Consider the following 27,463-nt stretch of genomic DNA (forward strand, 5'->3'; position numbering starts at 1 on the left):
ATTTTACTCCTCACTTCGCTTAACATTTTAAACGACTTCTAAATTTTAGCGGGCTATAATTGGACAAAAGAAATATAGGCCCTGTTTAGATTCTAGCTTTTTTTCTTCAAACATTCAACTTTTCCGTTACATCGATTTTTCCTACACTTAAACTTCTAACTTTTTCATCATATCGTTCTAATTTCTTCAAACTTTTAATTTTAACGTGGAACTAAACACAACCATAGTTCATGGACGAAGAAAAGACTGAAATATGGCCGTACATATGGGCCATTTCGACTTGAATTTGTTACCCTACATATGGCCGTACTCCCATTTTGGTTCCATGAACACACTGAAATAATGAGTATGGTCTAGCTAATCATTACGTACAAACAAAACCTTAGCAACTGACAAAGGGAGAGGTTAGGGTTGGCTCTCAAATCTCAACAGATCACACAACCTGTGTGAACGTAGAACACTCTGTTTGGAAATAGATTTGCTTGTTTTTAGCTATTTTTCTACAGCTCTTAAACGCAAATAGCATCAAAAGAAAACGAGATATGGACCGCACAACCCAGTCCGACCCATCTCAGTTAGGCCCCATTCCTTTTCTTCTACAGATTATATGCATTATTATGGACACACTTCTCAAGTTCATTTTTTTTAAAAAAAACTTTCTATATATAAATTGTTTAGAATATCTTTAAAATAACATTTCGGCTTTAAATAGTTAATCATTCGTTTACACCCTTAAATATTATCACAAAATCAGATAATTCATTATCCATTCAGCCCTTTTAAATTGAACTTTAGTCCCCAAAACATATATTCGCTTGTGCCAGAATGTAATGTTGTTTGGCCTCTCTACGATTTCATCATTGTCAGCAGTAGAGTCATCTCCTCAAATGGCTGCTCAGGCTCCATCGTTGTGTACTGCTTGCTGGCTGTCGTGAATGTTTGGATCAAAGGTATCGGTCATCTAAAAACGTTATTAGTTGTCTATGCTCTACGGCGTCTCTGGCTCATCATTGATCATCGTGCAATTCAAAAACTAGTTAAATTCCTCACACAAATATCTAAAGTGAAGCTTACACTCTTTAACTTTCTCTCCATATGTCCTTTATAGATTGATTTGATAATTTCCTTGAGAGTAACACATGGGCTCTTTAATTCACATGTTTTAACAGTACAATATAGATATTATGATTGTTAACCAAAATTCAGTTATATTCTTATATACAAGAACTAGTCCTTGATGTTGATGTTTAAATGGTAGTACAATACATGACAATTCTTGAGATAATAGTCATATTTATGATAAATAGGAATTTTAGTCCTTTAACTTTTTAAACAGACGCAAGAAAGTTTCACAGGTACTGATGAGTGATGAACGCACAAACGGTATTTGACTTTTTTGTCCATATAAAAACAATATATTTATCGCTTTTGAATTGGTATAAAACGTCTTCTCATCATCCAGTGCTAATTTTTCCTGGTGATATTCTTGGTTGTACTTGTACATAAAAGAGATGTCCCGAAGAATAATATGACGAGGGAAAATAAAAGCTGATCAATATTCCAGGGGAAGACTAATGGCAACAAAAAAGAGTAAAGTAAAGTGTAGTGTTATGCAAATGCAAATCAACATAAAATAGATGGGTCATTATCGAAAACTAAGAAGACCATTTTATACGCAAGCGAAATGAGGCCATTATAAAAGGTGCTTTCCTTTGCTTAGGTGAGTGAAGGGGATACTACTGATTAACCCTACACCGGCCACCACCAGTCACACAACACAACAATTTAGGATTGGTAGAGCCCATCTCTGAGCCCTGCCTTGCTGGCCCTGAGCTCTCTCTTGCTGCTTCTTTTAATGGGTTTTTTGTCTCCTTGGATTTGTGCTTGTGCTCACCTGGGCGTGGAGTTCTCTGCATGAGAGAGAGAGAGAGAGAGAGAGAGAGAGAGAGAGAGAGAGAGAGAGAGAGAGGACACCTCTGAGCTGTTTCTTCAACAAGTCTTCAAGATTTGGCAGAGCTACTGAGAGAGAGCAAAGGAGAGGAGGGCTATAGGGAAAAAAGTATTTTTTTTTTGGGGGTACAAATTTCTTGCTTGATTCTCTTCGATCCCGGAGAGCAGCCACCAGTTGAGGCACAATCCTTGCTGTTCGTGTGCCTGGGTTTGATAGCTGTCCAGATCTGCGGCACTTGCCCGATAGATTCCAAGAATCCGAGCACAAACTCTCGTTTGCTGCGAAAAGGTGAGACCTTTTTTTTTTCCTTCCCTTCCTTCCTCATCCACCATTGCCAAATTGCAAAGCTAAAATTAAACCCTGCACATGTCTTGCTTTCCCTTAATCCGATCAGTGGCTTCGATTGCCCTTGCATGATCTAATTCTCGGATGATGCCGCGTGATACGAGTTATTGGGATGAAGTGCGGATTCTTGATCCCTACTACCTGTTATCCCAAGTTCGTGTGCTCAAGTTGATCTAACTCTTATTGATTGTTTTTTTTTTTTGGCTCTGAATTGCAGATAGTAGGTGGAATAAGTTGAGCAATACGGTGGAGATAAGAGAGATAGCTTGTGTCTCGTGATGCCATCAAGAAACTGCGTGGAGGAGGAGGAGAGTGTGAGATGAAGGATGCTGGCCGCGGTGATGGACTACTTCAGGTCCTGCTGGGGCCCGCGATCTCCGGCCGGTCACCGGGTCAGGGGCTCCGACGTCGCCGGCCGGCAAGACGGGCTCCTGTGGTATAAGGACGCCGGCCAGCTGGTCACCGGGGAGTTCTCCATGGCTGTGGTTCAGGCCAACAACCTGCTGGAGGACCAGAGCCAGGTGGAGTCCGGCGCGCTCTCCATGGCCGAGCCCGGCCCTCAGGGCACCTTCATCGGCGTCTATGATGGCCACGGCGGCCCGGAGACGGCGCGGTTCATCAATGACCACATGTTCCACCATCTCAGGAGTAAGGCTCCTATGTTATACTTCCTTCCCTTTGAAGTTTTTGGAATTTGGAGGCACTGATGATGATGCAATTATAAAATATACTACCTTTTGCTTGTTACTTTGATCATATGTTACCTTTTCTTTTATGAAAATGAGTATGATGATGCTAGTATTTTTTTTTAGCTCGAAGAGGTATGAAGATGCTAGTGCCTGGTACTCATTGCTTGCAGAAGAAAATTGATTAGATGCTCAGTAGATTTGCTTTGTATACTTGCATTATTATCAAGTCTTTGTTATCTGCCTCAGTTTATGACAAATTATTTCCTTTTCAGGATTTGCAACTGAGCACAAGTGCATGTCAACCGATGTGATTCGGAAAGCTTTCCAAGCAACTGAGGAGGGCTTCCTTTCTCTAGTCAGTAAGCAATGGTCCTTGAAGCCTCAGATTGCAGCAGTAGGATCTTGCTGCCTAGTTGGTGTTATTTGCTCAGGGACTCTCTATGTTGCGAACCTTGGAGATTCGCGTGCTGTTCTTGGGAGATTTGTCAAGTCCACTGGGGAAGTTGTGGCAACGCAGCTATCATCAGAACACAACGCGTGCTATGAGGAAGTTAGACAAGAATTGCAGGCATCACATCCTGATGATCCACAAATTGTTGTCCTAAAACACAATGTTTGGCGTGTCAAGGGCCTCATCCAGGTAACCAAACTTCTTTGCTGTGAGTCTGTGAGAGACAGAAAGATCAATTTGCTAATTTGCCACTCTAGAATCTACAATTTGGATAATTAATTTGTTTGAAAGTTTGCACACTTTTGACATCATCTGTTGCTCTCACCATAATTCCACTTTTCTCATTGTAGGGTATAGGCAAATACTTTTATATTTGCATTATTTCTCATATGTTAGGTATTAGGTAAGCCCCCTCACACATATAAAGTTATCTGCACCCATTACAGTTGCGTCATCAGAATGTAACATGCTTCCTACAGCACAAAAAAAAGTTATAAATGTAAAAGTTAAGATATAACTTGGTGGGGATTAGTGATTACTGATATATTGTTGTCCTTCCATACAACCATACGAGCTTAATTTTATGCTTTACGCTTAAGTAAAAGAAAAGTCGATGCATTCTGCAGGAATACATGCCCCTCTTTATTTATTTTTTTTGTCATATCCGATTGGTTTACACACACAATTCAATTTATGAACTTGTAAATATTATTTACACACACAGCAGGATACTCTCCTACTGTTTTCTATAAAAAAAGAATTTATGAGCAAAGATGAATTCTGCAGATCTCAAGATCTATTGGCGATGTATATCTAAAAAGACCAGAATATAACAGAGAACCTCTTCACAGCAAGTTTCGACTTCGGGAAACCTTCAAAAGGCCGATTCTTAGTTCTGAACCTGCAATTGCTGTACACCAAATACAACCAAATGATCATTTTGTTATATTTGCTTCTGATGGTCTATGGGAGCACCTCAGTAATCAGGAAGCAGTTGACCTTGTCCAAAATAATCCTCGTAATGTATGTTCTCCTTCACATCATTATACTCTCTAGTGCAGTGCATCTTAGTTAATTAAACATAACTTGAGCTGTGTGCCATTTCTATACTGCTGTTTGTTGTCAAACTGCATGCCAATTTTCAGAATGACTTGTTATTTCCTTTTTTTCCTTTAAAAAACATGGATTTTCCTTTTCACCAGGGGATTGCTCGAAGACTAGTTAAAGTCGCAATGCAAGAAGCAGCCAAGAAGAGGGAGATGAGATACTCAGACCTCAAGAAAATTGATCGTGGCGTGAGGCGTCATTTCCACGACGATATAACCGTCATTGTGGTGTTTCTTGATTCGAATGCCATAAGCAAAGCAAACTGGAGCCGAGGTCCTTCTGTTTCCCTGAGAGGGGGTGGTGTCACCCTCCCTGCAAATTCCCTTGCGCCTTTCTCAACTCCCACGGTGTTAAGCAGCACCTATTGAAGGAGCTATACTGCAAAGAACATGAACATCTACAGTAACACAGATGGAGGTGAAAGCAGCTGCCGTTATCAACTGTACTGTACTCCTTCTGTGTTGCTCTTATGAAACTGTTTAGACCCCACCTGGTAATTAGTGTACTGATAGCGAGGTATAAGATTAGATTATTCCTTAGCAACGCAATCTTTTTTTTCTTTTCTTTTTCTTTTTCCTTCTTTATTCTTATCCTTTCTCTTACCCACGAGAGAACAGGTGGTTGTAAATTGCCCAGAACACCTTTTTCGTAATAGTCCATCATATCCCCTTTTTTCGTGTTGATAATGAAGGCATTGCTAAAAGTTTTAATGTTGGGTACTTGGTGCTTGACTTCACTTGTTATTGCTAAGATCAAAATTATAAAATGATCTGTTCCAGGTTGCTCTCACAACCTGGTACAACTGAACAGCAACTGCGGTTTAAATATCTGTGACTTGACCACTGGGTTGTTGGCCAGGTTCTGATTTGATCTATTTATCGGAGACAGCTATCAGCATCATTTTACTGACATGAAAGATGAAATGGACATTAGCAGAAAGATTTGTGAGCTTGAAGGCTCTCTCTGCTGGAGGTCGGCACACCAGTAATAAGAGATGGAGAGCATTGCTCAATTGGGGTTAGGAAAAACAGTGGCACACAAGCTTCGTTTTTAAGAAACTCAAATTACCTGACCAAACTTCTTCAATTGGTAATAGCACAAAAAAACTGCAACAAACAGTGTAGAATATATACATGATATCTAGAATGTTGCCAAACCATTCATAAGGTTTGTGTTGGTGGTAAGGAAACTAGAGTTCTACAACAAATAATCCAACCCCTGTAAGCATCCACATTCAGATGTCATCAGTGACTAGATGCAAAGCAATCCAAATACTGGCATGTGGCATCTGCCAATTTCACCACGAATATTGGGCCATCCTTGGATGACAGAAATTCTGATAAACTAAAGAATACATTTTGCAGGTTCAACCTACTGAAAGAACTGCAGCTGCATACGAAGTTTGATGCCAAGGTTGGTCAGATTGCAAGATCTTCAATCAGCACAGTGGCCCCCCTTCACCACTTGTAAGGATCAATAGTCCACTTTGCTGTCAAACAGTGAAACTCACAACCCACACGCTCCACAATCAATTTCAGTAAGGAAGAGCAAGATTTGGACTGAAAAGAGACTAGATACAAGTTATCTTTAAAGTATAAAGGATAGTGACGTCGATGTATTGTTTGCTATACACAGCTGCTGGCATCTTCAGGAGAAAGATGCATTTTCGTGACTTTTTCGGAGCTAGCTCATCTCGGTTAATTACAGGCCAGGCTGACAACTTGTTTTTAATCCTATCTAACAAACAGCGAGACCAACAATTGGGAGAACAGAATAAATTCACTGACAACAACAGCAGGGGAGTGAACGCCTAGAAAGGGCACAACATCAACCTGTAGCCAATTCTCCACAGCAGATCCGACTGTCGCACCGACCGCAAGACCCCCAACAGTAATCAATGCCGCTTTACCTGCACGAAGGACCACAAAAACGCTTATGCCATTCTGAATCGAAGCAGGAAGGTTGGCACAAGAAGAGAAGTAATCAGGGTACTGGACCAGATTTCCTCCCACAGGTAAGCAATGCCATAAGAAGCACAAAAGTGGCTAAGAAGTTTGTATATTTATGTAAGCCAGATATCCCCCCCCCCCCCCCCCGACGTGCAATTCGATGTGAACAAGCAATTCAAGACCAAAGGTAGTACAGAGATCAAACAGCTGCAAGATCAGGTCAATTTAACTGCAAGACTATGCCCTACAATGGTAAGGATGGATGGTGGATATCTAAGCATGCTCATTTGACATGTTTAAAAGCCTACAACTGCGTGCAATTGAGGATCTATAGGCACATTCATCTTTGGAACAATTCCGTCTTGACTTAGTATTTTTCACTCAAAAGGGTGCCAACACAACTAGAGTTAAATCCCATACATTTGTTACTACAGTAACTGAAGAAATGAGTTTGTACTTTCACCAGAGTACAGGCTGTGTTTAGTTCCTGAAAAAAGTTGGAAGTTTGGAAAAAAAAGTTGGAAGTTTATGTGTGTAGGAAAGTTTTGGATATGATGTGATGTGATGGAAAGTTGGAAGTTTGGGGTAGTTGAGGGTGAACTAAACACGGCCTATGTATCTCTCTGAAGTCTGAACCAATATCTACGTTGACCTGAAGACCAAAATTGGTCCACATATTCAATATAATGTGAAGAAATAATAATTCAAGACAGTTGTCAACTTGTCAGGCAAAATGAAGATGCAGCATATAAGCATATTTGACATGGCTTCTCATGTGTTTATTGGGAACTCCTGTAACCTAGCTAATATATACTGAATTTACTATCTTTCAATTATGAGAACGATGCAATCTACCATTTTGGCTGCACAACAAGAGGCAAGTGATCTCTGCTTAATCATCGTTAATGCCAACAAGAATTAAAATGGCACAGGACCAAGGGCCAATCTTAGCACATGATTAGTGAAACCTCTTATCTCTATTTATCTGCCTTAAAAAATATCTCCAGTGAACTACACCTTACATTCCATGCATCTTGTTTTACCCATTAAAGCAACCAAGCAAACAATCAAATACATACAAAGCAATATTTCTTAAGAAACTATCATATCATGGCAAGAATTCAAGATTGCTCAAAGAAAGCTAAATAGAGCCTACAAATATGATAAGAATAGTGTTGCTTTATTTTTAAAATTTTAAACAACCATTGCTCGGGCATGAACAGAGCTAGCTTTACCAAAACGTTTAATGATACGATTGACATGATACAGGAGACTTCGTAACCTCAAAACTAGTTTAGATTAGTGCCTCTATGCTTTTCTCGCATAAACTGACCAGGATTTAAAGCAGTGCTGCACAGAAATTGACAACATGCTCAAATGTATTGAACATAAATTGTCAGATAATATAAGTATTGGGAAACAAAAGAAGGTGTCGGAATAATTTACCTAAGTTCATATTTTTCTTTGTCAGGAAATACAATGAAGCACCAAATCCTGTTGCTAAGATAAATCCAGGCACATCAGGGCTAGTGTATGTTGATGGTAAAGATGTAGCGCTTCCACTAGCATAAGTGAAAACCATCAGTGCACCATAAACGCATGATTGGATACCCAAGCTGCTCGAAGATGGAGCCTCAAATGTCACGGGTGCGTTCTTCATGGTTGCTTGCATCCACTGTGGTACTGTGCCTGAACCTGCACTTTTTACAGGTTTGACGTCAGCATAGCGGATGCTGTTATCAACAACCTTGCCAGCCCTTCGCTGTGATAAGCTCTGCATAAGCAGCATGTCATAGGCAGCCTCAACCTGAAATGAAACAAAGAAATGAAGTCAAACATGGCATAGAAAATGTAGTCAATATCAGGTGTTTGATCACGTGTTAGAGCAACCATAAGACTATAATAGATGCTGCCAACAATTTAGCGGCTTCTCTTTCTTTATAAGTTACTGCCCTGCCTGTGAAAATTTCTTGAAACAGACGTTCAGGCAATGCACAGGGACATGAGTAACAGCCACAAGCAAAGGTACTTGTCAAGAGCATGACTTGCACAAAAAAACAAGAAATGGTTGCAACTAGTTCAATGGAAGAAGAAAGGCTAGGAACATCGCAAATTCATATTAAGATGAGTAAATATAAGATACGTAAACAAGTTGAGCAGTTGGAACTTAACTGAAGAAACAAAAGTAAGAAGTGTACACTCCTCTCTTTCCTATGAAGCAACTTACTAGTCCAAGAATGGCAGTATACTTGTATACATATGGTAGCCATCACCATGGATAGAAAACAAACACTTGCGTACTGCATATCCAAGCTATATATTATTTTAACAACTCCCAAGTCGTGTCGAAACTAGGATCAACCAATCATCAGCAAACTGTTCCAATTAAGGATCATGCTAAAGTCTCCACTTTATTCACTATATTAAATAAGTAATTACCCCCAAAAGATCGCTTTGGGGCTTGAAGGCAAGACGTATCACACCAATTCACACCGTTTCTTGCATTATCGGATGATTAAGGCCGCTTCTCATGGCAAGTTAGCAACTCAATTGGAGAGACACCAAGGATACAGCACAAATCTCCCTTTGCTTGGGTCCAAGCAAAGGCGAACGCGAACACGAACGAACAGATGGAAGGAGTGAGAGAGGGGGGAAAGAAGATTCACCCGACCTGCGCGACGGCGTCCTGGTCGTCCTTGCAGGATGCGAGGACGGCGTTCTTGGCGCGCATGATGTCGTCGAAGGATGCGCCCTCGGCGACGCCCAGCAGCTTCAGCGCGCCCTCCAGCGTCATCTCGAACGGCGCGGGCGACGAGTCGTCCGCCCTGGACGCCGCCAGGCCCAGGCGCCGCCGCGGCGCGGGACCCCGCCGCGACCGCGGGACGGCGCAGCAGCACCGCCGCGCCACCGTGGCGGGGTACCTGCCGCCGCAGCCCCCGCCCCCGCCGCCGCTCAGGGAGAGCGCCGTGGCCGTGGCCATCGTCTTCGTGGCTCGTGTGTGCGCGACTGCTGCTGCTGCGGCTGTGTGCGTCGGCTTCTGGTGCTCGCGGACGCTGGCGTTAAGATTTTTTTAAGGGTGATTTGGCCGGTTTCCGGACACAATTTTGGGGGCTTTTTTTTTTTGGAGGCTGCCATTTTGTTTTGGATAAAGATTCTAGTAAAATGGTTTTAAACTTTTTTTATCTAATGGACATGGGTGAGATCATTCTCATTTCTGACTTGGACAAAAATGGATAAGTTGGGACCTCCTTTTTAACTCCACTACTCAACATTGACATTTGGTAATTATCCCTTTTGTCAAAGTGCACAATAACCTTTTGAGATGGTTGGACAAGTGAGGCTATGGACTAAGTAGTTGGAGGGAAAAAGATTTTCTAACATATTATTCTCTAACGTGGATTGTTGATATAATAGCCTATGAGCTGTTGGGTTCACATGTCAGTTACTCAGAGTAAAAGGAGTAAATGATTTGTTTTCATGGTAGAAGTTATAGAATGGGTCATCATAGCACATGGTGTATTTCTGCTGTTGTTTTTCGTGTGTTGCTTATTTAATCTTTTATTAATGTGTGTTGTTAAGGTTTACTTAGATGACTTGGTCTGTTACTATCCAAAGAATTCATTAGTGTAATACTGTTGGAATTTAGAATCCTATGGTCCCAAGACATATGTACTTCAGTATTCTTCTTGAAAAAGTCTGAACACTATTTTAAGTGACTATCCTTATCCAAATGATCTGTCAAGCTCCTAAAAAAGAGATCGTGTCCTCTAGAAACAAAAGCATTTGCATGGAGGAACAACAAAAAGTTGGCTTAGATAGGTATACTCATCTATAACGTACACCACAGATTAGATAAAAGAATCAGATTCCATCATCGATGCTTTTGAGTTTTGAACCTCCAGTATATATAAAAAGAACAAGAAGCATCGTCAACAAACCTCTCCCACTAACTAATGTTTAAGCATTAATAGGACTAAGATTTATGAAATTATTATTATCCTCCGTCTATTTAGCTTGTAATATAGTGTTGATCATCTAGGGGCGTGCGTGCAGATCTTGACCTATCATGGGCTTGAAATTTTGTAATCGACAACTTTGACTTTACTATTTGAAGTGTAATCACCAATTACTCTTAAAAGGTTAGATTAAAGTGAACATTTATGACATGATACACCTGAATGTCATGACATTTTATTGTTCGCTAACATTTTGAAAAAAGAGAGAGAAGACGAATGGTCTATGCTTAAAAGTGAACTGTATCTGTTTTCAGTTAATTAAAAACATGGGAGTAATTTATTTCATTGTCCCATAAATTTGGAGCTATTTGCATAGTAAGATATACTATATCGATCTTAATATATAATGAATTTAAGGGTTGGACACAATCTATTATGATATGACGATTAATTAAGAAGAGAATGTAACGATTGATTAAGAAGAGAATGCAAGTGAAGAAATTATTATATTTTACGATAAATTTAAAAGGCTAAAAATTATTATGACAAAACCTATGGCTTCTCACCCTACCCCCAACACGCAAAGGATCACTAAAGAAAGCAATCAAAAAGTCCGTGGACCGATGCGCTGATCATACGATTCCAAATCACCTTGCAAACAAAGTTTTTGCGCCTAAACTTCAAGTTACTTTCCTCTTAATAATTACTTTCCCCACTTTCTTCCCGGAAAAACCGAAGTATCCACCGAGAAAAAGACGAGGCGTGTCCCCACCTTCCAGCGTCAGATCCCGACGCTGGTGTGCGGCAGCGCGCACCGCGACACGTCACGTCTCGCCCCCGACCTCGCGTGATCTAGCCCCACCCCCACCCCGCCACGCCACGCCACGAACCGCGGTGAACCGGGGCATCTCGTCGGCATATTTCGCGGCCCGAACCTAGGGTTTCGTCACGTCCCCGTCCCCCGGCGATGGGGCCGACCGCGCCGCCGCCGGACGCCGGCGGCGGGGAGCCGGAGGCGTGGTACGGCAGCATCCAGTACCTGGTCAACATCTCCGCGGTGGGGGCCGCCTCCTGCGTGCTCCTCTTCCTCCTCGTCAAGCTCCGCTTCGACCACCGCCGCATCCCGGGGCCCTCCGCGCTCGCCGCCAAGCTCCTCGCCGTCTACCACGCCACCGCGCCGCAGATCGCGCTCCACTGCGGGGCCGACGCCGCCCAGTTCCTCCTCTTCGAGCGCGCCTCCTTCCTCGTGCTCGCCGCCGTGGCCGCCGCCGCCGTCGCCGCCGCCCTCCCGCTCAACCTCCTCGCCGGGGACGCCGCCATCGCCGACCAGTTCGCCGCCACCACCATCTCCCACATCCCCAAGTCATCCCCGCTCCTCTGGCTCCATCTCCTCCTCACCGCCGCCGTCGTCGCCATCGCCCATCTCGGCATCTCCCGCATGGAGGACGCCCTTCGCATCACCCGCTTCCGCGACGGCAACGGCAACCCCAGCGACCCCAACTCCAGCTCGGTTGCCGTCTTCACCATCATGATCCAGGGCATTCCCAAGACGCTCGCCGCAGACAAGACCCCGCTCAAGGATTACTTTGAGCACAAGTACCCTGGAAAGGTGTACCGGGTCATCGTGCCCTTCGATCTCTGCACGCTGGAGTATCTAGCTGAGGAGTGGGGGAAGGTGCGGAACAGGATTTCTTGGCTGGAGGCAAGGATGGATGCCCGCAACCTATTTGATGAATTTGCTCAGGGTGGAAGACATTCAGAAGAGCATTGGATTGTGAGGAGATGCAAAGAGCTGTGGGTGATGACAGCAGAGAGGTTCGGGTTTACTGACGAGGAAATGCTAAGGAGGTTGCAGACAAAGAAACTTGTCCTCGGTAGCAGGTTATCGGATTATAAGGATGGGCGTGCTCCCGGTGCTGGCATAGCCTTTGTGGTTTTTAAGGACGTGTATACAGCAAACAAGGCTGTGAGAGATTTCCGGATGGAAAGGAAGAAGACACCAATAGGGAGGTTCTTCCCGGTGATGGAGCTCCAGCTTGAGAGAAGCCGTTGGACTGTGGAAAGGGCACCACCGGCATCAGATATCTACTGGAACCATCTAGGGCTGAGCAAGACCTCACTAGGATTGCGGCGTATTGCAGTCAACACCTGCCTCATTCTGATGCTCTTGTTCTTCAGTTCACCATTGGCAATAATTAGTGGGATGCAAAGTGCAGCGCGGATCATCAATGTGGAGGCTATGGATAACGCCAAATCATGGCTTGTCTGGCTCCAAAGCTCTAGCTGGTTCTGGACCATTATCTTTCAGTTTCTTCCCAACGTCCTCATTTTTGTGAGCATGTATATTATCATCCCATCAGTGCTGTCTTACTTCTCCAAGTTTGAGTGTCATCTGACAGTGTCGGGAGAGCAGAGGGCTGCATTGTTGAAGATGGTTTGCTTCTTCCTTGTTAATCTCATTCTACTGCGTGCGCTGGTGGAATCATCGCTTGAAAGTTGGATACTCAGTATGGGCCGGTGCTACCTAGACAGTGTTGATTGCAAGCAGATTGAACAATACTTAAGCCCCTCTTTTTTGTCAAGATCTTCACTCTCCTCCCTGGCATTCTTGATCACATGCACCTTTCTAGGAATATCCTTTGATCTGTTGGCTCCAATCCCTTGGATAAAGCATGTAATGAAGAAATTTAGAAAGAATGATATGGTCCAGTTGGTCCCTGAAGAAAATGAGGACTACCAACTGATGCATGATGGCGAAGAAACAAATAATTTGAGAGCGCCTCTAATGTCTGAGAGAGAAGACAGTGGCATTCTGAATGGTATTGAGGAGCATGATCTTTCATTGTACCCGATAAACAGGAGCTTCCATATGCCAAAGCAGACATTTGACTTTGCACAATACTATGCATTTGACATTACAATATTCGCGCTCACAATGATCTACTCACTGTTTGCTCCTCTGACAGTTCCTGTCGGCGCAGTATACTTTGGCTACCGATACCTTGTGGACAAGTACAATTTCCTGTTTATCTACAGAGTTAGAGGGTTTCCTGCAGGCAATGATGGGAAGCTGATGGACATGGTGATCTGCATCATGCAATTCTGCGTTATTTTCTTCCTTGTTGCAATGTTACTATTCTTTGCAGTCCAAGGTGATCCTATGAAGCTACAGGCAATATGTACTCTTAGTTTGTTAGTCTTTTATAAATTGCTGCCCTCTAGAAGTGATCGCTTCCAGCCATCCTTGTTGGAAGGGATGCAGACAGTTAATAGCTTTGTAGATGGTCCAACAGATTATGAAGTTTTTTCACAACCTGACCTGGATTGGAGCCTGTATCAATCCTGAAGAAAATTTCAAGGTCAATACACACTTGTTTAGTTATTTCTTATCTCTTTCACCTGAGCTTTTCATTGTACCACTCTTGACCTTTTGTACAGTTACATAGGTAACTCTTTTGGCTTCTAGCTGAATTTGTTTGTTGGAAATGAAAAGCACGCACTGTTTAGATCATTAAAGCTGTGTATCTAAAATTCTATGAGAAGAAAATACTTAACATTATCCTACACGAACGGCATTTTCTGTTTGGGCCTTTTGTGATTGCATCCATCCTTTTGCAAATGCCCCTGTACCAACAAATGTGTCGAGGCATGCCTGATTTATCCTTCTTGTCATTCATGAGTTCAAAATTGCCAGCTACTGTCAAACTAGAAGAGAAATATTCATGTGAATGAGAATTGCGAAATGTCATTTGCTGCTGAAAACTACCCTATGTGTCAATGGATCATGTGACAAAGCAAACTATCCTTTTGATGTATTGGTATATCTTCCCAAACGCTGTCATAGTTGAACAGGTACAACGTAATGATATATCAGAATGCTTTGTTTGTTGATAACCCAGTTGTACGTTTCTCTCCTTTTTTGGTTCTCATTTATGCTTTGTCACTTCGCTGTTTCTGTACCCAATGTTCTATTGCATAATGATCCTTTCGCATGGCGTGCATATTTTGTAATCACATTCATGTCTTAAATTTTTCACCCCAAATGCCCTTGAGAGTAAGCAGGCTAATAGTACATGTTTGGTTGCCTGATTCGGCTGCTTCAAATCTAATTCCGTGTTTAGATCCAAAGTTTTTCTTCAAACTTCCAACTTTTCCATCACATCAAAACTTTCTTACACACAAACTTCCAACTTTTTCGTCACATCGTTTCAATTTCAACCAAACTTTCAATTTTAGCGTGAACTAAACACAGCCTAAGCTGATTATCATTGGATTGTCTGCGAATTTTCTTTCCGCAAGGCGACTTTGAGACTTTCCTTTCCATATGGTACAGCAAAATGCAGTGTTCAAATGTCCATGTGCATTGCAGATAACCCTTGCACTGTTGTTGACCATCTGTAAATTGCTTACATTGGTTATGTGAGATATGAAAGGTTGACAGAGCGTTATATTAAACCTGGTCTTCATGCAGCTAGACAAACCTTATTGCATCTTTCTGTTCTCCTCCTGCTGTACAAATTTTTCTAGTAACTGTATTCAGCAATCAGCGATTCAGCATGACTTCGTTGGTGATGAATTCTGAGAGCGAAACACAAACAACTCTGCCAAAAGCTTATGGCAAAGGACGATTTATCTTTTGCTTCACCCGTCTCTACTCTCTACTAGCTGTCCTACAGCTTTCTATGCAGGGCCGAGTTTAGTTCCAAACTTTTTCTTTAAACTTTCAACTTTTCCATCACATCAAAATTTTCCTACACATAAACTTCTAACTTTTCCATTACATCGTTTCAATTTTAACCAAACTTCCAATTTTGGCGTGAACTAAACACATCTAAATCTAGAAGACCTATGTTATCGCTACGATTGGTTTAGCTACTGTTGAAAAAATAGTAGTACTACCGTTTCCCAAAATTTATTATATTTTGAAACGTAGTAGTAGTAAAATAAATAAGTAACAAAAATAAAAGTTGTATATTTGTATTTTCATGGTTTAAAGTTTAAACAACAATGCTGCATAATAGACTACAATGAATTTTCCCCTCCAAAATTAACTCTATTCATCCCTAACTAACGTCTCTGTTCGAATCGAATTGGTTGTGCCATTGATCTGTTAACAGGAGTGCCTAATTTTTTTAGTATTTTTTATTATTTTTGCAACAACGAGTGCCTAATAATAATATCATTACAGTTTCATGTAGTAATTCTTTTTTTCAGCCGGGCCGTACTCGATTCAGACTGTGGTCAGATACCGGGCTGTACAAGAAGCCCATATCGCCAAACAGCCCACGTTAATTGGCCTCTGACTTCCCTACGTTCTCCTCTCTCTCTCGGCTTCCACTCCCGTCTCCTCGTCTCCTCGCGTGTTCGCCCGCCGCCCTGCGCCGACCAGCGCAGCCGCAGCGGCGCCGGCGTCCTGCTGCTTCCGCCCGCATCCTCGCCGGTGAGCACCCGTACGCGGCATCCTTGTCCCCGTCTCCCTCTACCCACGCCTTCTCTCTTTGTCCCCAACCTTTAGCTTGCCCTCTAGATCTGGATGCTTTTCTTTTCGCCTTTGACCTGAGTCTAAAAGCAATTTTCCGGGGGTTTATTTTCCATAGATTTCTGCGGGTTCAATGCCCCCACGTTGGGGATTACATCATCCCTTGGTTTCTCTTGTGTTGGGAAGATACCGATAATATGTTTGTGCTTTTCCTTTGCAGGTAAGAGGCAGAATCACTTCGTTAGGCAAGGATGAGCAAAGGCCCAGCTCCGTTCCTCAACATTGGGAAGAGAGCAAAAGGCAAGCAGTGTCTATGTCTCGGAAGACTGTAGTTTATTTTCCGTCTCGCTTCGTGCCACTTTGTGCATTTTGCGGGTCAAATTTTGTTTGGTAGTTTAACTTTGTTGTCTTAAAAAAAATTATTAGAAGCAGTGTGTGTTTTCTTAGTATCTCTTTTATGCTGCTGTGTACTGTCTGTATGTGATACTTTTGGCACAACTTGGAATCCAGTGAGGTCAAATGACTTTGCTGGGTATCACAGGATTTATGTGATCATCATTCGATGCGTCATACTCGCAGATTTCATTTAATTATTACAATAATTTGACATTTAATACCATAGAGAACTGTCACTGTATATTGTATATTGTCATTGTTCATCCACATGTATGGATCATGCATAAAGAAACAGCAGCTCAATTCTGACGGAGACCTAAATATCACTGAATATTCTATAGGCTGGGATGCTTATTGCTTACCTGAACACATCTATTGATTTACCTCAATCTTTCATCTTTGTCTTTTTATATCTGATATTCTGATGTGGTTTGGCAAGTGCAGATAAATTTTATTTTTTACATGGTTTTCTTTGTTATTTACCTTTTCGCTCTGATTTTCGTGTTGTCTTAAACGACTCACACTTTCCACTAACATATTTGCTTGTTATACCATATAGATCTTTTGTACAAGGACTACAATTTTGACCAAAAGTTTTCTTTAACGACAACTAGCAATTCTGGTTTGGTAAGGGTTTCACTCCTTCTGTTCATGGTTTAATCCCTACCAGAAATTTGTGAAGATACCATGCTCACAGCTTCTACTTTTATTAATAGGGTCTAACAGCCACCGGTGTGAAGATAGACGAACTCTTCATCGGTGACATACAGACACAACATAAAAGTGGCAAAACCACTGTTGATGTCAAGATTGATAGTGAATCTAGAGTAAGTTCCCTGTGTTTGGCTCTCTAGTTTAGCTATATTTGTAAAGCCTGACTTTACTTGTGTAGCATTAGCTATTGTTTTGTTGAACAATCGGTGCTATTTTTTGGTATTTATTATTACATATCATGCCATCAAAAAGTTATGCCGTATGATATGGAGCTAAGTTGCATGTATAGAAGATGGTATGAAGAAACATACGTTGCTACTGACTTAATTAGCCATTGGATTTCAGTATGGTATTTAGACATATATGAAGCAACATTCATTGCTACGGACTTAATTAGCCATTGGATTTCAGTATGGTATTTAGACATATATGAAGCAACATACATTGCTACGGACTTAATTAGCCATTGGATTTTAGTATGGTATTTTAGAAATATAGACTTCTGCACTTGTGCATCCATAATACTCGTTCAGTGCCACGTTTTGCTTAATCTGTTTCTAGTTTGTCATCTCAGGGCTGTACGTCCTGTATACCTGTATCTCACTACAGTCATTCTGTTTACAGGTGTCAACCACAGTCACTGTTGATGAAGCCCTTACTGGTCTGAAGACTTCTTTTAGCTTCAGGGTTCCTGATCAAAAGTCCGGGAAGGTTGGTATATTCTGATATGGTGGAAGAATATCATTTTTTTCCCTCAAACATAGAAATTCAGTGGTGTTTCAGCTAATTTAGTTGAACCATATCCAACTTGTCCTGACATTGTGTTTACCAATCCCCTGATGGCTTATAACCAATATTTTTGTCTTGTAGTTTTCTGTAATATTTGCCTTTCTGAATGTTCTACTGTGCTAATGCTTAGTCTTTTCTCATTGGCAGCTTGATTTGCAATACCTTCATGACCATTTTGCACTGAATTCTACCATTGGTTTGACATCAACGCCTTTAATTGAGCTGGCAGCAACTATCGGCACGAATGAACTTAGTGCTGGTGCTGAGGTTGGATTCGACAGCACTTCAGCTTCTGTTACTAAGTACAACTCAGGGATCTGCTATAACAAACATGATTTTTCTGCTGCCGTACTATTGTAAGTTTCCCGAGTTTCTGCTTTGCTTAAGCATACAACAGTCTGCGCTATGCACGTGCATTGTTCCAATATCGTACTCAGTTACATCGTTGATTTGCACTTACTGAAGTTAACCCATATTTTTTTCCTATAATTCTTGAAATATAACATGAATGAACATAAGTTTTGGTCATGATTGATATTTTGAGCTTCCAAAGTGGATGCTCTAAAGGTGATGAACTTGACTGCTACCTATAGTTAAAACAGCACGCAATAGCACTATTTGTACGTACCAGGGCAGCAACACAATATAATGTGCTGGTATCTGTACAATTTATATGCAATATGTTGTTCTTATGTCTTCCTGTATTTGTCTTCTGCATATTGTCCCTAAGCAACATCACCTTTACCCATGCACTGATAAATAGTTTCTACAATTGTTACCACACAGGGCTGATAAAGGGGAGACTTTAAAAGCTTCTTATATCCACACGTTCAATGAAACCAATGGAGCTACAGTGGCGGCTGAAGTAACGCACAAGTTAAAAACAAAAGAGAACTATTTCACCATCGGGAGCTCTCATGCTATTGATTCTTCGACGTTGCTGAAGACAAGATTTAGCAATGGTGGCAAAGTTGGAGTTCTCTGTCAGCATGAGTGGAGGCCCAAGTCTACTGTAAGTATTTCTGCCGAGTATGATCCCAAAGTGGTGAGTTCGCCTTCAAGATTCGGCGTGGCCATAGCCTTGAAGCCTTGATTATCACCTCCTGTACAAGTGTTAGATACTTCTTGCCCGTGTGCATCCTAGCCATACTTACGAAAGCTCCACCATTTTATGCCCGTTTTGTAAGTGTCTTGGCCGAAGAAACGTTGTTGTCTTGGAGTTGGTCTTAGTTTTGTGGAACCCTACCACCAGCCGACTTCATCCCGAGAATTGAAAATACAGAGAGTTTTGTACTGGAAACAATAGATTTACTGTTTTGCTGCTTCAGAAACTATTCGGTGTCGATTGTACACCTTGAAGAGCCCCCCTTGAAGAAGAATATCAGGGTAAGTGACTAAGTGCCACGTTGGTTTGTTGCTGAGCCAAATGGGAGTTGGAAATGATTCGATATCTGCATTATTCTGTGATGCAGTTTTGGTTGGCTTGTTGCTGAGCCAAATGGGAGTTAGAAATGATTTGATATCTGTTTTTTTATGCAGTTTTGGCATGCTGATGTGCCCTTTTTTTTCAATTGTTTGCAGTGTACCATATGGTCATTTCAATTGTTTCAAGAGAGTACACTATTTAGACATTGTACTAACAATGTTTTGTTCTGATGCTCATCACCGCTAAATATAGTTAATCTCTCCAAAAACATAACTATCCTAGAGTTCTAGAAGTGACAATTCACTGGAGAGTCAAATACAGTTCTATATTCGCTTAGGCTTAAATTATGAACTTTAAGTTTAAGCGTAACAACGGTGGTTGGTTCCCGATAGGTCACCACCAACCATTTGTTAGTACGAAGTAGTACCCATGAAACCAAAGGAAAGAAAAGAAAAACCCATTTGCATCATGCGTCCTCACTTGGCCTGCCTCCCTCCACGCTCCTCCGTCTCCTACCCCTTTCTCGCCTTCCCCAACTTTATCCTCGCTCACTTTCCATCTCACACGACGGCCACACTGACGAGTAGTAGACGGTGAACAGCCTACAGGGAGGAGGCATGGGGGTAGCCGTGACAATGGCGAGCTACGCCGCCGTCCTGCGCCCGCACGCCTCGTCGACGAGGACTCCGCGCGGGCCTCGTCGTCCCGCGGGCGCGGTGCCACCTACGCCGCGCCGGGCAGCGCTGCGAGCTACTACGCGGTCTCCTCCGGCTGTCGCTGCCACTCCACCTCCGCGGGAGCGGGTGCAGCAGCAGCAGCAGCCGGGTGACGGCCAGACGACGACGCGGCTCTACTCGCTGGCGCCGTGCCCGCTCCTGCTGGCGGCGCTGCTGCCGGGGGCCGAGCCGGTGCGCGCCGTGTTCGAGCCGTTCGTCGAGCTGGTCAAGACGTGGGGCCTCCCCGGCTGGCTCGTGCACTGGGGCCACCCCGGCAACATGGTGGACTCCCTGCATTCTCTTGCTCGCCATGAGGGAAATCTCTCCGCTGATCACCCACTCATTTCTCTGAATTTTTCAGGCCGTGGTGCTCTTTGCAATGGGTGGCTACGGAACATACCTGGGCTTCAGGATCAAGCTATCGGATGACCCTGTAAGTAGCACTGCCTTCTACTACAATTGTGCTGAATTTTGCATCACAAGATTGGACTGAATGGTGTCACATGAATACATTCAGGAAGAGAAGGCCAAGGCCAAGGACCTCCACCCGAAGCTCCTCGCCGGCATGTTCTTCTTCTTCGCAGCTGGCGCCACTGGTGGAGTCACCGCTCTTCTCACGTCAGACAAACCAATCTTTGAGAGGTACTCTACTGATTTCTCTCTCAGAATTCAGAAGGTTAAGTTTGATCAGTGAGAGTTCAGGGCTCCAGGCACTAGGTAACACTAGGTTGAATTACCTTCTGATCTTTCATTGGCAATGGCTTTGCAGTCCGCATGCTGTGACCGGCATCATCGGCCTTGCACTCCTTACCATTCAGTCTATCCTGCCGACATTGTTCGAGGTAACTTCAGATTACAATTTTCAGTTCAGTACTTGCTTTCAAAACATGCAAGATTCAGTATTCTGCCAGAAACAGTATGTCTAACTCATTGTGTTCTTTTTCAGGGTAATCCTTCGCTGAGAAATGCACATGGACTCCTCGGCAGCGGCATCATGACCCTGTTTCTAATCCACGCAGCCTTCGGGCTACAGCTCGGGCTCAGCTTCTAATCCTCAGCCACAACATCTGGGGTTTGCTTCTCTGTGATTAGCTCTCAGAGGCATCCCTGTTACACACATCGAAGAGAAATGAAACACAGAGAGAGTTTTCTCTCTCTTGTTTTCCCTTTGTTTCTTTTCACCCTGCGAATGTTGACAATAATGTAGACCTGGTGTTGGATTGTGTATTGACGACAACGAATTCCATCGTGTTGCGCTGATAATTGTGTGCTGGGCACTGTCAATTTGACCGAGACATGATCAGTTGCACAGGGTCCGATAAGCAGAATCACACATCGAATATTTGAAACTGCCTTACGTACCTCGCCGACGGAGCTCGGCCGGCATCGGCGATTGGAGAATGGAGGGAGGCAGACCCCTTGAGTCATTGACACGTGGATCCAACTTTACTATGAGTCTATAACTCACATGTCAGTGGCTCAACTACACAGTAGTTAAGTCAAATGATCCTGTTCCGCTACTCCATGGTAAACGGAGCTGCAGAATACAACAACCTACATGGGTCCCACGTCGAATATGGTAGCGAAATAGGCCCAATATAGGAGTTTGGAAATTCAGAATATGGACCATTCCTATATAAATAACAATGATTCCCCTTCACATGAAATAAGAGTAAGTGCAACTTGTTTTACATTGTCGGAAATTAGGAAATATATATAACTCATGGATTGCACGTTTCCACATTGAGAAGCAGTTGGTGAGGTATTCTGAACTTCTGAAGCACAAATAGAACAGGAATTCTAAGGCATCCTGAAGAAGAATACTAATCAGTGTCACAGGTGAGAGGTGAGGCTCTTGTTGATTACTCTGAGGTTGTGCTAGCTCAAGTGCAGAGCAACCTGTTCCTCCAGGCATATGTGAACAACAGTATGACAATCGACATGCATAAAAATGAGGTGGCTCCAACAAATTGTCCAAAGGGTACTCCAATAACGAAATGATACCCACGGTGAGGGATGTTCATCGCAAAAGCCGCAGCTATGAAGGTGTTGATGGCTATGCCAAAGGATGCGATGATCAGGGTAAGCTGGAGCCCTAGGAGTTCATTCCGTTTGTTGTCAAGTTGGATGCTGATATAATCTTCTGTGTCAACAATATACTGCCGAACCTGTGAAATTTACAAAGGAGAATTCTTTGCACGATCAGCGTGATTTATGATATATGGGAACTACCATAAGAATTATGTCCCTCTAACCAAATACTATAATGCAAGGGAAAGAAAAGAACTAACCAAGAAAATTCTGTTGCGAATCCCATCAAGCTGCTTGAAATAGGCTTCCAATAACATATCTAAGATATGAGCATCGCTATCCGAAGGAACACATGTACGAATGCCAGTACTGTTCTCAATACTAGAGTGTGTTCTACAGAGTCTTGTTTCTGGAAATAAAATGGTGTTCAATAAATCCTTCTGTCCTTTTGTTTTCCTTGCTGTACACAGATGTGCCATAGCTTCATTATCATCCAAAATATGCTCTACTTCATCTCTGACCTGGAATTTTTGAAAGGCGATATCATTTTGAAGAAAAAGTAGGTTAAATGAGATGGATGAGCTTTGTGAAGTATGAGAAAAATTACAGAACTATATACAATAAATGATAATTGGATTTATGTTTGCAGGCCTTTTGAAGATCTAAACGTGCTTTGTTATTGACACCATACGTATTGCATATACTATTGTTCAGAAATTCAGACTAAGATAGCTAAGCAAATGGTGTACCGTTTGTTAGTAGAAATGAACAAAAGGATGTGAGTGATACTTGAGAGATATCAACGGATCAAAGATGTACATTCTAATGAAGTAATGATACCTTCTGCACACTTGCAAGCAAGCGAGTGAGGCTGCTTTTCAGGCTCCAGACGCGCTCAAGATTCCTAGTGCTGACACTCTTCATCAGATCATCCAGCACAGCAATGGCACTCCTGTTAAGGTCAGATATGGTGGAGTTGTACGACAAGCACACTGCTTCTAGGGCGAAATCCAAAACCTGAAACTCAAATGGAAGCTCATGGTTGGCCCCTTCTACCTCATAACAGGAAACATCTTGAGCAAGTTCGCCATCTTGGTTTTCCGTATGCATATGGGTAGAGACATCATCAACATCCAGACTTTTCAGTGGGAAATGCTTCCTTAATTTCTCAACGAAAGGGAGAACCTCTTGAGCAAGAGGTTCCAGCACCAGCACCTCATCAGCAGTTACGATTGCTCTAACAAATTCCAGATTGATTACCATAGCCTTCTCCCTCGCTGCAAAATCAAAACCAAAATTCCAATGCGAATCTTCATCTACATGGTCTCGAATAATGGATAGATCAATCGCACTAGGAGGGATAAAAAAATTTACAGCAGCAGCTCACCGAGGATGCTGGGGGAGCGGGAGAGGAGGGGGCTGAGGACGCGGAGGTCGCGCGCCGGCAAGCCGGAGCGGCGGGCGACGAAGGACTTATCGCACAGGATCATCTCGCACCCGCCCCGCCGATCCAGCCGCATCCACAGCCGGGTGTTCGCCGCCTTCCTCTTGCTATTACCCTTGCCCATCACACGGGCCGGCGGCGCGAGGGGAGGCCTTGGTCGGGAGGGAACGCGGTGTACTGAACGGCATCGCCTGGATTCCGGCGACGACGAGAAGGAGGTGGCGTTGGCGGCGGCGGCGGCGGAGAGGAAGGCGCAGGGGAGGGCCATCGCGAGGAGGAGCCAGCGGCGACGCGGCCACCATTGCGGAGATGGCGGCGGTGGATGCTGTTTTTTGACGGGGACGCGGCGGAGTCGTCGGGGAGGGAGGCGAGGCGACAGCGAGAGGCCGCCTTGGTCGCGCGAAGGCGAGGTGTTCGGCGGTTTGCGCGGCCGGCGAAGCCGTCGAGGACGACGACCTCGACGTCGCCCTCTTCGCTTGGGTTTTCTCGGAGAACAGAAGAAGCGGGGTAATTTGAACTTTTCAGGCCCAAAACTGAGCAATTTCAGCCCAAAAGGCCCCTTCTGGACCGAATTTCACGGCCCATATTCAAGATGCCATTTGTATTGGTTACCTTGGAGAGGTAGATTTTGCCGTGACAAAAATACATTTCTGCATTTCTGCGGTCCAGATCTGACCGGCTATATCTTGAACAATGATGCTGTACTACAACTCGTACTCAGTACTCGCTGGCAATTTTAGTAAACAAAGCGACAAACCCAAAGCATACGACTCTGAAACTCTGAATGCCTTGCGTCACTTACGCTGCAGGTTTAATCAATTCCGCTTCAGACGATAATGATGCGGGATCTCCAGAGCCAGTTGCATCGCATCGCAGAATGGCAACAAAATGTTATGATAATGATACATTGATGCCCTTCACTTCTCCTTTGCTTGTCGCCTTCACTCTACAAAAATGTTCAGTACCACGACGCATTATAGAGCTCTGCTTCGCCCATTCGCTCGACTGGAGTAGTACTACACACGATTCAGGCCCACGGACACGACTCAGAGTAGTAGGAATGCGTGTTGGCCGCCGGCCGGACGCTGCTGTTTTTCTTGATCCTTGCAAAGCCGTATAAGAAATCCAGGACCATTTCGCCAGTAGTAGTAGTAAATGGATGCGAGGATGATCCATCTGCCACGACGATACCCATCATCTGGTGACGAAAATCTCGCTGCTGGTCATGTCGCCCGTAGCGTTACACGGATCTGCATCATGTATATCTGCTCAAAGCAGCCGAGCTAGTGGTTCGAGGCAGAAGCAGTTGCCCTGCAGCGAGGCCGACCCGTGTGCAGCTCGTTGTTTGGCTGTGTTTTTGCACGGGGCCATGCCCTGCAACAACCTGCCGCTCCTTCATGATGGCCCTCCTATCAATCGCGGCCGTATTTGTGTGTGGGTGGCAGCGGATTCCGTGCGTGATTGGAGGGGCCATCCCCCATCCGGCGCCATCAATTTTCCGCCACAGCCACGGACACGGGCGCCGGCACGACGGCGCCCCTGAATCCCACGCACGCCGACGCGAAATCATCCCGTCTAACCCTCTACCCTTCGGTTCGTCCGCGGAATCGCAGCGGCCGTGCACCGCACCACGGCACTGGCTAGCGTACGTGTGTTTCGACGTTTTTTTCCCGTTGGATGCTGAGGAAAACGCGCACGCCGGACGACGACGACGCGGCGGGGTTTGTTTTATTTCTTCGAGCTTCTCGAGCGGTTTCGGGCGCGTTGCGTGGCGAAGGGGCCCCGACCGACCGGGCGCACTGACGGCGGGTGGTGCCACCCGAGACGGACACGAAACGCTACCCCCACACCACCCAGCATGGTCGCGGAGGTGGGGTGGGTGGCCCACTTGGTCAGTGACGGTGGAGCGGCGAGGAGACGTGGCGCAGTTGGTGAGTGGTGGGGGGTGACATGAGTGGGGGGGTTTGACCACTTTGCCTCGACCTTTCCGGCGCCACACGTGCCACTGCACCGCGCGGTGGTGGTGGCGGCGGCGGCGGCTGCTTCTTGGCGCGAAACTTCGGCGGGAGATTTCGAAATTTTGGCGGGGTTGAGTGTCCCGCGGCCGAGAATATACAGTGCCAAGATGCTCTCGTGTTTCTTTTTGTGCCTTTTTTTTTAGAGCAAAACGTAGCAGTAGCAGGGCCTGCAGGAGTGTAGTACGTACTACTCCTGTATACTGCTGCAATTGCGCAGTGCAGAAAATGGCGTAGGCACGTACTACGTATAGAGTTATGGCATTTCGTTATCGTATCGCTGTATGGATGTACGCTTCGAGGTGCAGTAGCCAATGTCGCATTCACTGGCGTTGTATTGCCCTAGTACGAACAAAAATCGTATACTCCACGGCTAAAAGGCGATCAGTCTTTTCCCATGGTAGTTTCCTCCCTAATCACCTGACCTTTTTACTAAATGCAAGTCATGCATGCTGTAGTAGTAAAACATAAAAAAAAAAAGGGGTGTACTAGTTACCGTTGGCTGCATTGGATTCCAATACCCACATATACAAAGCCTGCAGCAGCTGACACACGTAGCAGGGGGCATGAACCAGTGTTTAGCTGTAAAAACACAAGTCGAAAGCTAGCAACTGTGGCCTGTGTGTACAGATAACAGTGGCAATATACAGCTGCCTTCTCCGGTATACGAAGCGAAGCTGAAAAGGGTGGCCTTTGTGCGCACGGGGGGGGCCGGCCCAGCCTAAAAACTCTGAAAGATTATGCCACTTTTAAACTGGGAACAAACAAAAGCTAACAAAAGAGTTCAGAGAATGGTAGGGCCCGGCCGCAACCAGTGGCCAACAGAGTCAACACTCTCAACAGCTAGCGGTTGCAAACTTGCGCCCAGCTCGAGATGGATGGGATATGCAACCTTATGCATGGAGGGAGAGGGCCATTTTGCGCCGTGATTTGTGATTTGGTTTTTAATTTCTGGAGAAATTTAAGCCAAAGTCGATGAGAAGAAGACTAAAATCTATGCGTGTTCGGACCGAACAAACAAGCTTGCGACAAGGAGCGGATCAACATGAGTGTACGTACAGGCCAGTTTGTTCCATTATTCAGGCTCTTTCAGGCTTCAGCTGGTCCAGGGAGAGGACTGCGTATCGCGTATTCGCGTATAATACTTGACAGCTTCTGCAACTGCACTTCAAGCAGCTGGGGCTGATATACTGGCATTACGTACACGTACGCTACAGGATTTGCAGGAGAATACGGTGCCCATTGCAGGAGCGACCGCATCCAAAGAGGGGAATATATAGCTGAGGATGAAGGTAATAAGAACTGGAGTAATTGGAATACAGTAATTATAAGTTCTCTCGGCACACGGTCAAATCCTTTCATTGCTGATTCTACGTACTTTGTCTTTTTGAACACTCGAGTCTATCAACATACAGTAGAATCCAAGTAGTATGTCGATCGAGCAGGCAGAAAAATCTCCCTTTGTTTAGTTGTCTGATTGTCTCATTGTTTACCGGATGCCAAAGGTGGCATGGGACCAAAAAATGTACACATCGAGTCAGCCATTGAAGGGAATCTCCAAAGTTGCATCATTCCGGTACGACGCAGGTCATGTCATGACGTCGATGCAATTTAGGTATATGTACAGCACCGCTACTCTCTCCGTAAAAAAACAAACCTAGGTTTTTATATCCAACGTATAACCGTTCGTCTTATTTAAAAAAATTAATAAAAAAATTAAAAAGACAAGTCACGTATAAAGTATTAATCATATGTTATCATCTAACAACAATGAAAATACTAATTATAAAACAAATTATATAAGACGGACAGTTAAATATTGGACACGAAAATTTAGAATTTGTTTTTTTAAGACGGAGGGAGTAGCTTAGTACTAGTACCACCCAATATTCGCCGCTCTTTAGAGCATGATATGATATGATGCTTCATGAAATACTGTACTGCACGGTTGAAAGAAACTACTCATACTATACCTCTGTACTGAAAATAATATATTTATAATTTA

General features: G+C 44.0%; 6 protein-coding genes across 9 annotated transcripts; 4 read left to right on the forward strand and 2 right to left on the reverse strand.

Moving 5' to 3' along the window:
* The first annotated feature begins 1,726 nt into the window (after positions 1–1,726).
* Positions 1,727–5,251, forward strand: LOC4331548 (probable protein phosphatase 2C 28). Of its 2 annotated transcripts, XM_015775527.3 has the most exons (6): positions 1,727–2,239; positions 2,346–2,413; positions 2,514–2,944; positions 3,258–3,625; positions 4,223–4,459; positions 4,639–5,229. In XM_015775527.3, exons 3-6 carry the CDS (start codon positions 2,623–2,625, stop codon positions 4,909–4,911), a joined length of 1,200 nt encoding a protein of 399 aa, XP_015631013.1. In that variant the 5' UTR covers positions 1,727–2,239; positions 2,346–2,413; positions 2,514–2,622; the 3' UTR covers positions 4,912–5,229. The 2 variants fall into 2 exon arrangements, with proteins under 2 accessions (XP_015631013.1, NP_001404117.1); NM_001417188.1 differs by lacking the exon at positions 2,346–2,413 and having other exon boundaries at positions 4,639–5,251.
* Positions 5,252–5,595: 344 nt separating this feature from the next.
* On the reverse strand, positions 5,596–9,630 carry LOC4331549 (protein CHAPERONE-LIKE PROTEIN OF POR1, chloroplastic). The gene is made up of 3 exons (NM_001417187.1): positions 9,164–9,630; positions 7,939–8,299; positions 5,596–6,452 (listed from the first exon to the last, which is right to left on the reverse strand). Exons 1-3 carry the CDS (start codon positions 9,470–9,472, stop codon positions 6,277–6,279), a joined length of 846 nt encoding a protein of 281 aa, NP_001404116.1. The 5' UTR covers positions 9,473–9,630; the 3' UTR covers positions 5,596–6,276.
* Positions 9,631–11,327: 1,697 nt separating this feature from the next.
* Positions 11,328–14,012, forward strand: LOC4331550 (CSC1-like protein At4g35870). Its single transcript, XM_015777249.3, has one exon. It carries the CDS (start codon positions 11,416–11,418, stop codon positions 13,792–13,794), a length of 2,379 nt encoding a protein of 792 aa, XP_015632735.1. The 5' UTR covers positions 11,328–11,415; the 3' UTR covers positions 13,795–14,012.
* Positions 14,013–15,738: 1,726 nt separating this feature from the next.
* LOC4331551 (mitochondrial outer membrane protein porin 6-like) lies at positions 15,739–19,515 on the forward strand. Of its 3 annotated transcripts, none has more exons than NM_001402039.1 (7): positions 15,739–15,888; positions 16,148–16,227; positions 16,883–16,950; positions 17,040–17,150; positions 17,662–17,748; positions 17,974–18,182; positions 18,613–19,515. In NM_001402039.1, the coding sequence occupies exons 2-7, from the start codon at positions 16,179–16,181 to the stop codon at positions 18,917–18,919; spliced, it is 831 nt and encodes a 276-aa protein (NP_001388968.1). In that variant the 5' UTR covers positions 15,739–15,888; positions 16,148–16,178; the 3' UTR covers positions 18,920–19,515. The 3 variants fall into 3 exon arrangements, 2 of the variants coding, with proteins under 2 accessions (NP_001388968.1, XP_066164213.1); XM_066308116.1 differs by having other exon boundaries at positions 15,778–15,898; positions 18,613–19,157; NR_174988.1 differs by lacking the exons at positions 16,883–16,950; positions 17,040–17,150; positions 17,662–17,748; positions 17,974–18,182; positions 18,613–19,515 and having other exon boundaries at positions 15,773–15,888; positions 16,148–16,482.
* Positions 19,516–19,702: 187 nt separating this feature from the next.
* On the forward strand, positions 19,703–21,314 carry LOC4331552 (uncharacterized). Its single transcript, NM_001417189.1, has 5 exons — positions 19,703–20,250; positions 20,330–20,401; positions 20,486–20,610; positions 20,738–20,810; positions 20,915–21,314. The coding sequence occupies exons 1-5, from the start codon at positions 19,870–19,872 to the stop codon at positions 21,017–21,019; spliced, it is 756 nt and encodes a 251-aa protein (NP_001404118.1). The 5' UTR covers positions 19,703–19,869; the 3' UTR covers positions 21,020–21,314.
* Positions 21,315–21,606: 292 nt separating this feature from the next.
* LOC4331553 (putative magnesium transporter MRS2-H) lies at positions 21,607–23,921 on the reverse strand. Its single transcript, NM_001417190.1, has 4 exons — positions 23,387–23,921; positions 22,840–23,276; positions 22,260–22,520; positions 21,607–22,136 (listed from the first exon to the last, which is right to left on the reverse strand). The coding sequence occupies exons 1-4, from the start codon at positions 23,709–23,711 to the stop codon at positions 21,852–21,854; spliced, it is 1,308 nt and encodes a 435-aa protein (NP_001404119.1). The 5' UTR covers positions 23,712–23,921; the 3' UTR covers positions 21,607–21,851.
* Positions 23,922–27,463: the final 3,542 nt, after the last annotated feature.

The sequence above is a fragment of the Oryza sativa genome, chromosome 3 (assembly GCF_034140825.1).
Source record: "Oryza sativa Japonica Group chromosome 3, ASM3414082v1".
In the NCBI taxonomy this organism is placed as follows: Eukaryota; Viridiplantae; Streptophyta; class Magnoliopsida; order Poales; family Poaceae; genus Oryza; species Oryza sativa.

Bases quoted from the DNA above. Each gene is read 5' to 3' on its own strand.
- LOC4331548 (NM_001417188.1), top strand. From the start codon at position 2,623: ATGCTGGCCGCGGTGATGGACTACTTCAGGTCCTGCTGGGGCCCGCGA. The intron at 2,945-3,257 runs GTAAGGCTCCTA...TTTCCTTTTCAG, and splicing joins CATGTTCCACCATCTCAGGA to GATTTGCAACTGAGCACAAG. The intron at 3,626-4,222 runs GTAACCAAACTT...TGAATTCTGCAG, and splicing joins GTGTCAAGGGCCTCATCCAG to ATCTCAAGATCTATTGGCGA.
- LOC4331551 (NM_001402039.1), top strand. From the start codon at position 16,179: ATGAGCAAAGGCCCAGCTCCGTTCCTCAACATTGGGAAGAGAGCAAAA. The intron at 17,749-17,973 runs GTTGGTATATTC...TCTCATTGGCAG, and splicing joins CTGATCAAAAGTCCGGGAAG to CTTGATTTGCAATACCTTCA. The intron at 18,183-18,612 runs GTAAGTTTCCCG...GTTACCACACAG, and splicing joins TTTTCTGCTGCCGTACTATT to GGCTGATAAAGGGGAGACTT.
- LOC4331553 (NM_001417190.1), bottom strand. From the start codon at position 23,711: ATGGCCCTCCCCTGCGCCTTCCTCTCCGCCGCCGCCGCCGCCAACGCC. The intron at 22,521-22,839 runs GTATCATTACTT...CAAAAATTCCAG, and splicing joins TGCTTGCAAGTGTGCAGAAG to GTCAGAGATGAAGTAGAGCA. The intron at 22,137-22,259 runs GTTAGTTCTTTT...TAAATTTCACAG, and splicing joins TTCGCAACAGAATTTTCTTG to GTTCGGCAGTATATTGTTGA.
- LOC4331552 (NM_001417189.1), top strand. From the start codon at position 19,870: ATGGGGGTAGCCGTGACAATGGCGAGCTACGCCGCCGTCCTGCGCCCG. The intron at 20,251-20,329 runs GTGGACTCCCTG...TGAATTTTTCAG, and splicing joins GGGGCCACCCCGGCAACATG to GCCGTGGTGCTCTTTGCAAT. The intron at 20,811-20,914 runs GTAACTTCAGAT...GTTCTTTTTCAG, and splicing joins TCCTGCCGACATTGTTCGAG to GGTAATCCTTCGCTGAGAAA.
- LOC4331550 (XM_015777249.3), top strand. From the start codon at position 11,416: ATGGGGCCGACCGCGCCGCCGCCGGACGCCGGCGGCGGGGAGCCGGAG.
- LOC4331549 (NM_001417187.1), bottom strand. From the start codon at position 9,472: ATGGCCACGGCCACGGCGCTCTCCCTGAGCGGCGGCGGGGGCGGGGGC. The intron at 8,300-9,163 runs GTCGGGTGAATC...GTTTCATTTCAG, and splicing joins ACCAGGACGCCGTCGCGCAG to GTTGAGGCTGCCTATGACAT. The intron at 6,453-7,938 runs GTAAATTATTCC...TCCTTCGTGCAG, and splicing joins AAAGAAAAATATGAACTTAG to GTAAAGCGGCATTGATTACT.